Source organism: Grus americana, chromosome 1, assembly GCF_028858705.1.
Source record: "Grus americana isolate bGruAme1 chromosome 1, bGruAme1.mat, whole genome shotgun sequence".
Classification (NCBI taxonomy): Eukaryota; Metazoa; Chordata; class Aves; order Gruiformes; family Gruidae; genus Grus; species Grus americana.
The window spans coordinates 195,415,334-195,428,165 of NC_072852.1; the positions used below are offsets into that span (position 1 = coordinate 195,415,334).

General features: G+C 40.2%; 1 protein-coding gene across 1 annotated transcript in view; it reads right to left on the reverse strand.

Annotated features, from left to right (window-relative positions):
- Positions 1-10,568, reverse strand: part of B3GLCT (beta 3-glucosyltransferase) — a 67,613-nt gene extending 57,045 nt beyond the window's left edge. Inside the window, exons 1-3 of the mRNA XM_054809294.1 lie at positions 10,315-10,568; positions 3,245-3,306; positions 521-560 (exon numbers count right to left, since the gene is read on the reverse strand). Of these exons, the coding sequence (XP_054665269.1) occupies positions 521-560; positions 3,245-3,306; positions 10,315-10,402 (190 nt within the window). The 5' untranslated portion in view covers positions 10,403-10,568. The remainder of the gene's footprint in view (positions 1-520; positions 561-3,244; positions 3,307-10,314) is intronic.
- Between the last annotated feature and the right edge of the window lie 2,264 nt (positions 10,569-12,832).

The following is a 12,832-nucleotide window of genomic DNA, read 5'->3' on the forward strand; positions in this document are numbered from 1 at the left end:
TCATAAGTTATCTCACATGTCCAGTAAAAATTTATTTTACCACTCAGTATCCTATTAATATTTGATATGTTTCTTAAATACTTGTTTCTAGATACTACAAAGTTGTTACAAGTAATTTATAATAACCCTAGTTATTACAAGTACCATGACAGCTTAGCAGAATGGTAAAATTCAATTTCATGTTATGTTTTTACAAGAACTGCTACTAAGTATCATGACATGTGATTTTAACATATCCTGTACTACAATGCATCAGTTTCATAGAGCAAGTGCACATTTTCAGAAAAACACTTAACTACAGGAATTGCAAACACAAACAACGATCAAGAAGCTTCTGTCTGATTAGACTACATGAGCAAAGAAAAAAAATACGAAGTATTTGGGAATCAGCAATTAGCTAACAATGCTGTTGAGCATTTAGGCACTGTTCACACAGTCATTTTTCAAAGCGTAACCATATTTTATTTACATGAAAAAGGCAGCTACAAGTGAAAACAAATACAGACTATACAGTACTTACCTCTGCTTATTTTACTAATTGTTCCACTTTTTTCAGACTTCTATAAGAAAGGAGAAAAGGCAAAATAAGGATGCAGGCAAAAACTCAAATATTTCTATAGAGACATAGGGAGACAAAGCATTTATTAGGTTGTAAATGCATACATAGAGTTTTTAAGTCAAGAACTAATAAGACGTTTTTCATTATTGAGAATGGAAACAGCTATTCCACATGTTTGTACACTATTACTTAGACAATACAGTAAAAGAATAAAAAGAAAAAAAAAAAAAGAGAATGCTTTTCTGTGACCCAGTTTATACCAGAGCTCTTTAAATTAATCCTAACAATGTCTTTTTTTTTTTTTAACTATGTATCTCCTGAGCACAAAGTTTGGAATACGGAACCCTATAATACAAACACACCTGCTCAAAATGCCCAAACACTCTTACTTATTTGATCCACTATCAAGCATCTATTGAAACACAATTCTTAAAGGAAGACTTAAAAGCAATTTATATCAAGACAAAAATAAATATGAAAAGGTTGTTGTACGTAACATGATTTCACTGAGATTTATTCAGGTATCACAAACATTTGTGATGAAATTTTAACAGAGTGCTGAGGAACAGACAACAGTGACATTCCATTTGCATCGTTAACCAGGAAAACAAGACACACACACACAAATATCTTAGAGGCATATACAATTGCTTCTAAATAAGAGAGGCTCAGTGGAAGGGTGTTGTTTAAGAACTGCTGACTGATAGAGAGATAGCACTGGAGAAATAGCTCTGTGCTTCCTACAAAAATTGTAGGAAGAAAAACAGAGATTTCATTTATTGCACAATTTCTCCCTGGTAACAGCACCTCAGTGATTTCGTTCCTTCACATATAAAAATCAAGATCATCTTTACTAATTGCACTAGGATGTTGTAGGATTTATCTTGGTTCAAGTGTTTTGAGACCTTCAGACAGAAATGCCATACAAGGCACTCCTCAGGAATATGCTTGTATAGTTTTCCTACCCTCGTGACTTAATTCCTATTTATAAACACTTCTTTTTTTCTCCCCTTGTTTTGTTGGTTTGTTGTTGTTTTTTTTAAATATTATATCCATCTAAACCTTTTAGTCCTATTTGCATCCTATTTGATCTCTCCCTCTGTCCAGCTCTGACTTCTACGCTGAAATGCATAAGCTCCAAGTACCCTGGTAGCCATCTGTGAAATGTTTTAAGGAACGACTGCATTGCATCCATGCTTATGACCCTTTTTTGTTGACTGGGTCAATAAAATTTAAAAACCTTCTTATAAGATTGTTATTCTGAAGACTATACACAGTACTACCATCTTACAGCGTAATATACACCACATTCTAAATTAACCTGTATCATAAACAACACAAGGAGATTGATTTTCTATGCAAACAAAACCCTACGTGTTTTGTGGTACAATGTGATGAACAAGCCATATTTTACAATTACCTTTATGAAAACACAGAACAGTTGTTGCCTGTTATATTCCTGTAAGGAAAAAACCCCCAGGATTTTGACCTGAAGAGTTCTAAGAGACACCTCTGACCTCATCTGAGGGAAGGTTTTGAAACACTAAAATAGTCGGAAAGCTTTCATGAATTATATCACATATAAGAATGATAACATTAAACAGCTAGATTGAGACAGTAATGGAATTTGACAAACAGCAAATTATAAGAAATGAAAACAATGATGTTACCTACTCTCCCAGATATACTGCAACAGATCAGCAGTTTGCAATAGGGATCTTTTTCATTTATGAAAATTGCTGTAGATATAGCAATCATCATCAAAACACGTATCTCTGACCATACTTCTACTGCATTTTATGTGAGATGACTAGATTTTAATGGCAGTTATAGATTCTAACTCTTGATTCATTCCAGTGCTTCTATTTGATTTTCCTCCCTTAAATCTCTTTTATACGTACACAAATATGTTACAAATACATACGTATAAAAAAATTGGTAGACAGAAGTCTGTTAAAGGACATACATGCATACACACCTAACACTCATTATGTTGTTTAACAGTAGGACTAGCTCTGCCCATTAGTTTGCTAATCTGTTAATTTGAAACTTCATACACAAGCTTTACTTGAGCTGTGACTTGGGTAGCAATACGTAATAATGCTAATTTAGCAGAGGCACCCATTTCCCTCTGAATGTATTACACATTTAACAAAATCAAGAAGAAAGAAAACCTGCCTCTGAACTAATAAAGGTTACATACTCAAAAACTATTCTCAACATCAGTAACACTATCAACTTATAGAATCTATGCAAAATCGCTAATGCACTCTTCAGCTGACCCTGGAAAAACAAAATAAATTGTTTTCTAAATTATCATTTTGTTCCACAACAAAACCCAAAAAACCTAATTCTCTTAATACAAATGTCAACATAAGTGAGAAAATCCAGCATAAGAAAGAAATCAAAAGAAGTGCTAAGTATAAGTTTATTCTAGTAATTCTAAGAATCCATAGGATAAATTCTAGTAATACTAGAAAAGTAGTACTACATGCAACTTGTGTCCCATTAAAAGTCTCTTATATGCCACACAGAACAGAGAGACATCAGATGACATTTAGTACCACTGAAGTCTATGATCAAAATAATCAATGTCACAGATGTTAGGTTTTCTGCTCTGGTCTCTTCCAGATGATTTTATAATGTCTGTAAAATGTTCCTGCTCTGGCAATTAAAATTTATTACCTGCAGCACTGGTAGTTCAGTATCATCTTCTGCACCTTCAGGAACTACACTTACAGCAAAAGCTGAAAGAAAAAGCAGACTTTGTCATATTACAGGAGCTCATTTTCACACTTGACAAAGTTCTGCAGCAAAAGAAAAAGAAACATTTAGGTAGAATTTCACATTAAATGATACTATATTGGTAATAATCTTTATGAACATAAGACAGTCCGTTCTTACAGAATTTATACATTTGCTGCCTGACAATTCTATTCCTGTACATTTCTGAAAAGATCACTCTTTGATGTGAAGCCAATTTATCTTGGCTTCAAGGCAAATAAATCCCATTTTTTTAAAAAATCAAATCTGTTCAGTCCAGTAGTTCACTTGACAACAGTATAATGTGCTATCACATGCGAAACTTGCATTCCACTCTATCTTTAGGTTAAAGTTTCGAGTACTACAGTTTCACTTGGAATCACAGAAACTGACAGCAGCTAATGGAAATTTCTATCAAACTTGAAGATGGCTGTAATACACTTTGAATGGCACCTTTGAACAACAATCAAACTCGTTAACGTATAAGAGACCCAAATAAACTTTTACAAAAAGAATAGAGACCCCCAAAGAGCTAATGTGCATAGACCTAGTATTATCTTAAACCTTTTATATTGGCACCACCCTATGCATACACTTCTGGTCTGTATTAGAAAAATAATCATAAAAAAGGATTCTGGGTTTTTGGAGGTTTTTGGCTTGTTGATGTAGTCATCTAATCAATTTGTCTCAGCTTGCTCATTTGTAAAAGTAGTTCCATTTAACATAAGAAAGCTTTGCTAGGATTCTTCATAAGGAGCCTTTTTCTTAAAGGTAGTAAAGAAATGCAAATGAAAGTAAATTGCTATAATTTGGAAGGAACTCAAGATACTACTCATCATGGAAAAATGGTTTTCTTAAAAACTGAGGAGGAAAAAAAAAATCAAGAGATTCAAGTGGAGTGTCTCACTGCAAGTTAAAATTATTTACTGCTTGAAATTGATTTCAAAGGGAATTGCTAGCAATTGTCAGTTCCTTTGATGCGCTTGAAACCTGGAATGTAGGAAAGCAAGACAACAAGATTGTCCAAGGCCTGTGGTGCTCTCTCTCTGATTACCTATATCCCTATGTTCTTTCAACTGGAGACCAAATTTTATCAAGCATCTAGGAGTTGAGTTTCACAATGACATCTCAGGTCTTGACTAACTTGAATCTCAAATCACACCACCAGATGCAGACATCCTAAAATTGTTCTAATACAGTAGACTCATGTTGACCACAGCCACGTTTCAGTAAGACATTTAGCCAGGAAAATAAAACAGAGTACGAGTAGGTGCATCCCCCTCAGTGTTGTCCTCAAGTAAATGTTTTGCACTTCTAGTTCAAAAGTGCACAGAGAATACCTTGATTTGCCTATTATAACCCTTGCTGAGAGCATGTTCTGATCATTTTCCTCCTCTTCCAACATAACAGTACTTAGAGCTTCAGATAAGGAATATTTTCCCCTACACAAACCAGATCCATGTCTTCTACTTGACATGATCCTAATTACAAGATCAACACAAAACACCCTTATTCCAGGGAATGTATTAATTACATAGTATTAACCTGAAGAACTATCACCTCATAAATTCAGCTTATTCGCAAAACTGCATGCAAGCAGAATTTTCATGACTTTCAGTTTTTAATATGCAGCTGAAGAACCACATACATGAGACCTGAAACAACTGTGATTGACAAGAGATGCTGCCTCTCTCACCATAACATTCAATAACCAATGCCACACTGCTTCTAAGATTTATAAAATATTAATGCACATGATCCTTGAAACAAATCAAACAATGCTCAAATAACCTGGAAAAAAAAAGAAAATATACCTATTTCATACTATGTCTTTGAGAGCACAGATAAAGCTCTTTGGGGAATTATTTTAACAACCTACTTCATCATTGTATTACAGAGCCACGGCATTACTGAGGTTGGAAAGCACCCCTGAAGATCATCTAGTCCAACCCTGCTTAAAGCAGGATGCTCAGGACCTTGTCTAGTCAAGTTTTCAGTATTTCCCAGGACAGAGACTCCACAAACTAAGTAACCTCTTCCAGTGTTCAATCACTCCTAGAGTTTAAAAAAAAAAAAGTATTTCTTAGGTTTAAATGGAATTTCCAGTTTTCCAGTTTGTGCCAACTACCTTATGTCCTCTTCCATGTCCTTCTTTTAACTAGATCCCTCCTCCCACTCAGAAGCAGGCCCACATTTTCCCTAGTTTCCCTTTTGCTGCTGACAGACCTGTAGAAGCCCTTTTTCTTGCCTCTCATAAGCCGAATCCCTCGCCAGATTCAACTCCAGGAGGGCTCTAGCTTTCCTAATGGCATACCTGCACTCTCAGACAGCATCTCCATATTAGGGGTGACCTGACCCTGTTTCCATCTCTTGTGTGCTTCATTTTTATGTCTGAGTTTTGTTAAGAGCTCCTTGTTCATGCATGTGGGCCTCCTGCCATCTTTGCTTGCCTTCCTGCATGTGGGGCTGGACCATTCTAGAGCTGTAGGAGGTGAACCTTGAAAATCAACCAGCTCTCCTGGACCATCTCCCATATCAATCTTTCTGTATCGTTGAAGAGAGTGGTAGACTGAATATGCCTGGCTAAAAATTACTTTTGTTGCAGCTATTTTGACATACAGTGCAACTTCGACACTCACACATACCATTTATTAAACAAACCAGTATCTGTGATGAACGTTAAAGTCTCTCTCTATATCACTATTCTTACTGCCAGTGATTTCAGATATGCAGCCTCCCCCACTTTTCAAACAAATTAACATATTAACATGACTCGGTATCTTTTACATTAAATATTTCAGGAAGACTTTACCCAGATAATATATTTTAATACTAAGACAAGAACTGTTCAGGCTATTTTAAACTACTGAAGAACCATTCACTAAACAGACTAGCAGACTCCTGCAGACACCACAAGAAAGCCTCAAGAGTCTTCACCCAACGGTAACCAAGCTTTTCACTCAGGCAGATCGTATGAATTTATTTTAAGCAACAAATATGCCATGGCCCCTCTACTACCTTATTAGTACATCTGTTATGTACACATGATTTGATGGGAGTAAAGCAGTCTTCAAAAGTAAACTGGGATGCACTTGCGGGGTAAACTCAAGTCTTACCAACATATGGCCAAGATTGTTCTGGCTAAGCAACCTGATCTCTCTGCCTAGAAATAAGTATCTTCTAAGAATTTACTGGGAAAAGGGTGAAATGAAAAGAACGTGGCAAATCTAGCTGGCATACAGCTTATCGACAAAGGGGCCACAGGGCAGGCAGGAAATGCAGTGCCTGGGCGCAAGCGGTCATCTCTAAGATTAATTCACCCACCTACAAATTACTCCCAAGAGGTTTCTGAAAAAGATGCACCCAGGAGTGGACCACTGATAGAAAAATTCTAATTACACGTGCAGCTCATGACCAGAACAGTTGCACAACACAGGTAAAAACTGTAAACTCTCTGTAGCAAGGATATCTTTTTGTTGTGTGTAAAGTACACAAGCACAAAGAAGGATGAGCTCTGTCTGGGAGCTATCAGATGCTACTATACTACAACAGTAACTTTACATATCCAAACATCATTATTAATTCAGACAACTGCAAAAGATTTCTTTCAGTATAGAACTCCCTAAGACACACATCAATCTCTGGAGCTAGAGGTACCTTTACTAAACCCAGAATTTCCTCTAGTCCCTTTGAGTTTTTTGATGCAATCCAAGCATACCTCAGGTGGACCACTGACTTACCAAAGAGCGCAGAGAAAATATATTGCAAGAAGAAACTGATTAGCTGGTAAAATTTCAAACTGTGAAGGCACCACAGTAACCAAAAAGGCTAGAGTGACTAACTGTATGATTTCTTGCAAACAAAGCTATCTAAAGCAGAAAAAAAAACCCAAGGCACTGTCTTAAATGCAACCCTTAGTTTTGTATTTGTCACTTCATTATTTAAAGCACTGTGTACTTTGACGTTTGTTAACGCACATAGCTATTCACATCATTTGGCACAAGTAGACAAAAGCTGAACGTGTCCTTGTGCTAAACGTTCAAGAACTGAAGTAAGAAAAGGAAAGAAATTTTAGAAAGACTTCAAAGCTTTTCATTTTAATCAATCTTATCTTTATTTCTTTTGAAAGCAGGACTAAAGTCACTGAAAAAGCTAGACAACAATTTTTGATTCATTCAGAACCTGGAAATTTAATCAGAGAATGTAATATAAGCAGCTTCAATTCCTATTCATTTTTCTCAAGTGTTCCATTATTTCCATTAAAATTTTGGTGAGTAATTAGACTTGCTTATAACACTAGAAAGTAAAACTCAATCATTTATTTTCATTGTTCAGCAGCTGAACTGCAGCAATATGTGCCAACAAACTATTAGGAAAATGGATGTAAATATTGCAGTATTAAAATTCAATATACTGTATAAATATATATAATGATATAATACCACATTATAAATGTAGAAGTAATCCTTTCCTCAGTATTACCCTTTTGAGTGTAAACAACTTCCAAACATTTACAATTACGTGTCCTTTAAGTGCAAAGGATGTTAAAAACCAAAAAGTAAATTCTTCTACTATCACAGGCAAAATCCATTTGAAGCAGAAAGGCAGCACTTCTGTTATCTTCCTCTTTTACAGTCTGATTCAAGGCTGACTGACCCCAGAGTTATCCCATCACCTCACTGGGCTGTTGGTCAGTTTAAATGAGCTACAAAAAAAAGAGTTATGATTCTATGACTTACGTACGGTGAAACCATGAGTAATAATAACCACTTCAAATAATGAAAGCCATTGATTATACTGTACACAGTAGACAAAACATTTAAAACAGAATTTCTTTCTACTTCTAATTATAATTTAATGAAAGGCCTATTTTTGTTTTGGTTGGGTTTCCTCCCCCTCCCAAGTTTTCAAAGAATACAAGATTCTATGGATTGACATGAATCCAGAGAAAATCTGCACTGATGCTGTCAGTCAAAGAGACAGGATCTTCCATAATGAGACAGCCTGGAAGCGCTAGCAAGCAAAATAAATTAGTTTCATGTATTTATATGCACATTTTTATTATATTTCTTCATTGTTGCTACCCTATCAGCATCAAAGACCCTGGTCTAGCCAGGTAAGAATGAAGACTTAGAGATTTATCAACCCGAAATTGGGAGAGAGTAGGGAGGAGGAAGGGGTGATGCAAGCAAATTTCCAGCATCTGAAGCTTTTCATAAAATAAAAGCAACTGATTTTATTTCTTTACTGAATTTCTTTAAGCTAATGGCACATATGGGAAGAAGGCAGATGAAATCACCACTGTGAACCACTGAAATGTTTAAATGAGTGCTATATGCACCAATATCTTTATAAAAGGCATGCAAAGAAAAACAGTAGAAGAAAAAGCATCATCATTATCCCTTCTGATTGTCTAGAAGTTAGACCAAACAAAATCATCTGAATATGTGTTCCCGTTCTGCAAGCTGCCACCTGCAAGCTGGAATTTATGAAATGACTTAACTACCAACAGACAAGCTGTTTTCTTCTGTGAAATGCAATCCAAATTATTTCTGTTTTCCAAGAGCAAAGCTGATTGTTTTGTAAACTTACTATCCTGGCCATCTCAATAGCATGGGGTATTTACAAAAGACGGGACTTTAACCTAAAAGGATATTTAAAAAAACTACAAGAAAGCCATGATACTTCAATAAGCTTCAGGTGAACAAATTCTACAGAACCATTAATTGAGACCTACTAAAAAAAGAGGTAACTGCTCAAGCAAAAACCTGAGTTCCTCCATTTCTGCCTTCGACCTGCATGTATGTAGGTAAAATAAATATACGTACACGTACAAGGAAAATTGAAGCTGCTGTTCTCTGACTGTGATTACAATCTGTTCGAGATCACAAATGGTATAGTACCTTGCTAAAGCACTAGAGCAAAACTACTCATCCCAGAAAGAATGAAATATGAAATATAGCTTTAGGAAGAGCAGTAGAGTATTAGGACTCCTCCAAAAACCAAGCTGCATAGGTGAAAAGTGTTTTACAAGAGAAAAATAAAAAATATCACAGTTTTACTTTGCTGAAAACACTATTTATTTGTATCAAGTTTTCCCCACACGATTCTGATCCACAAGCCATACTAGTGGAAGAGAATCAAAGGCTCAGAACAAACTGACAAGACTATGCTGACAGAGATGGAAACATTCGGGAACAGAAATAATGAGAAACAGAACAGATGTAAACATTTATTTCTGTCTCTTACACTCACGGCAACAGCTCCTAACTCCGAGAGACTGTAGCGATCCGACTGCTGACAGACTACTAACCTTTCTCTTTTAATCTTCTCCCACCTGCCTAGATACATTAAAAACACCTCTAAAATATAATAAGAAATAAGATTTTTTCTTTCCTCTATGCTGACACTTTAACCAGACGGTATTACCTTTCCACCTCCCCTCTGCAACACCCAGTCAGTAAGGCGCTATTTCAAATACGAGCACAAGTGGCTTCGTGGTGGGTTTTAGCTAGTTGTTTAATGAAGATTTTCTCGACCTGAGCGGCCGGCCCCGTAAGGACCGGTTTCCACGGCGAGAGCTTTCCCCTGCCCTGCACTGGCCCAGGTGACAGGGCCGCCCCCTCGTCCCCACACACCGCCGCGGGGCCCAGAGGGCGGGAAACGGTCCCGGCGGTGGCCGGCACCGGCACCTCAGAGCCGGGGCCGCTGAGCGGAGCCCGCGCTGCCCCGTCCGCGCTCCAGCCCGGCTCACTGACAAACTTCGGGGGAAGGGGCACCTCCTTCCTCCCCGCCCGCTTCTCCTCGCGGGGCGGGACAGAGGGGTGAAGAAGGGGTGAGGAAGCGGCCACGGCGGCTCCGGCGCCCCCCCAGGCTCTCCAGCTCTGTCTCGTGCCCTCCTCCCCCTCATCACCTCCGCGGAGGGACCGTGCGTTCTGGGTCTCCTCCCTTCACCTCGCCATGGCGTCCCGGCCCGGCCCCCGGCCACTCACCCCGGGTGCGGAGCGGCGGGAGAAGAAAGAAGAGGTGGACGCACGCAGCGAAAAGGAGCCAGCGGTTGCAGCCGGGCTCCCGAGACATCTTGGCAAGGGCCGCCGAGCCGCACGGCGGGGGAAGCAGGAGAGGGCCACGGTGCGCCCGGCTGCCCGCCTCTGCCGCAGGAGCGCGGGCGAGCGGCCTCCGGCTGGTGGCCGTGCCGCCGCCAGCCCGCCCTCCTTCCTCTCCTCCCCTCCCGTCCCCGGCAGGGCCCGGCAGGACCGGGCGGCAGCGCCGGGAGGCGGAGCGGGAGTCGCGGCGCCCTCTGGCGGGCGGCAGCGGGAGAGGCAGCGCCCTGCGGCCCCGCGGCTCCGGCCTCCCGCTGCCGCCGCGTCCCGGAGCCGCTCTGCGGGGCCCGGGCAGCCGCTCTGCGGGGCCCATCCCTCCTGGGCCGGCCACCGTGAGCCGTCCGATGACCAGGGGCACCTGGAGCTCCTACAGCCCTGTGTATGGTTATAGAACAAATATCCAAGCCAAAATAATCCTAATAAGCATAGCTCTCTATAGTTGTTATTACTCATCCAGCAGCTGTTACCAAAAACAATTAATAATGCCTTTAAGTCTTAATGCTAAATTATCAACTCCACACAAAGTCCTCCAACAAGGTTTCTAGGTTGTCCAATTTAGACAAAAGAGGGTTTTTTTGGTTATTAGCTTTATCCTTCTCCTCTCACAAACAAATTTAAATATTGTCAGTCAAATGACATCCAGCACTCTGACAGGAACCTGGTCCACAATAAGAAGTGGCCTAGTTCATCTCCCAAAAAACCCTTACCAGCCATTAACCCAAAAGAGCGGGTTACACCTCCAGAGAGCCATTTCACACCCACCTGCGTAAGAGGAGTGGAGATGTGGGGTGCAGCGCAGAAGACGTGTTGGAGACGAGTGGGAGCACCGTCTTGGCACTGGAGACTCCACAGCTACAAACAACTCACCCATAGTTGGTTAGAGAAATGCAGACCTGGAGCTGTGCAAAACTGGTTTTAGGGGTAACACAGAGAACAAAGTAGTAGTAGCTAACACGCATAAATGTCACGACAGTAAATTTGGATGTAACGTAGAACTGCAGACCAACAGAGAAAGATCAAGAGTGTAAAACCCAGGTAGCAAACAAAAAACAAGCCCACGTGGATCCTGGAGCAAGGAAGAAGAAACCATTCACACAAATGTCAGATTTGTCCCAGTGAAGACTTCGCATGCTGACAATTTGCTGCGACACCCCCCGTACACCCCAGAATGAAATTGCCAACCTTCAGGGGAGCCAAAGGAGTTGAAACCCAGCTGTGTGTATAACATTTTCACTGCTTTGTCATTCTTTCTTTTTCTGTAGCACTTGAATCTGTATTGATAATTATTAGATTATTCACATTTCAACTACAGTAGCAAGAAATTCTTGACTTTACTTAAATACAAGGCGTGATTCCTCTTTGCCTTTAAACACGATTTTGAGTGTAACACCCGGTGCCCCTCGGTAACGATTCCTTACACGCTGGGTACCCGTAGAAGTGAATTCCAGCCAGGTCTATAAGTACACATTGTCTCATCAAATACTTCCCACACAGCCGCCTCCTACCAACTCAGCCATTCTGCACGCACTGATCTCACTGGAGACAAATGGTGTAAACGTCCAGGTCAGCCATAAACTTCCCATATTTTCAATCCAGTAAAGCCAACAGCGTGGGTCCCAATTTGGACCCTTCCTCAAAACTCTGCAACTTTTATGTCTACTGCATTCTTTTCCTGACAGATCAAGCGGGTACAATCAGGTACCTTCAGTGTGCCAGACAGGTGATTCTGAAGATGAATGGAAATCTGTTCCCAGTGATAAATGCTCACTCGTGCTGCAAGTCCAGGCAAGCCCATCTATATCACTGTAACTTGGTAGCACACTTCACACTTACCTTCAAAACTATCTGTCCTGGGTTTCAGCTGGAATAATTTTCACAAGAAGCTGGGAGGGGACACAGCCAGGATAGCTGACCCAAACTAGGCAAAGGGGTATTCCATACCATATGACGTCATGCTCCGTATATGAGGGGGAGCTGGCTAGGGAGGATGGATAACTGCTCAGCAGGGACGGGTTGGGCATCAGGCTCTGGGTGGTGAGCAAACTGCATTGTGTATCACCTGCTTTGTATACTTTTATAAGCATTGTTGTTATTTCCCTCTCCCTTTGCTGGCCCAGTAAACTGTCCTTATCCTAACCCATGAGTTTTACCTTTTTCTTCCCATCTTCTTCCCCATCCCACCAAGGCGGAAGAGCGAGTGAGCGAGCAGCCACGTGGTGCTCAGCTGCCGGCTGGGGCTGAACCACGACATTACTTCAATAGAAATATATTAGCCAGACTTCCTTGGGGGATTAGACTTGCTTTATGTATTCGCTACCCCCCCTTATATTGTAGGGGGTTGAGGAGAGAGGGGGAAATGGGACACAAGTGTGAGCAACCACAGCTTGTTATTCACTGTACAGAACAA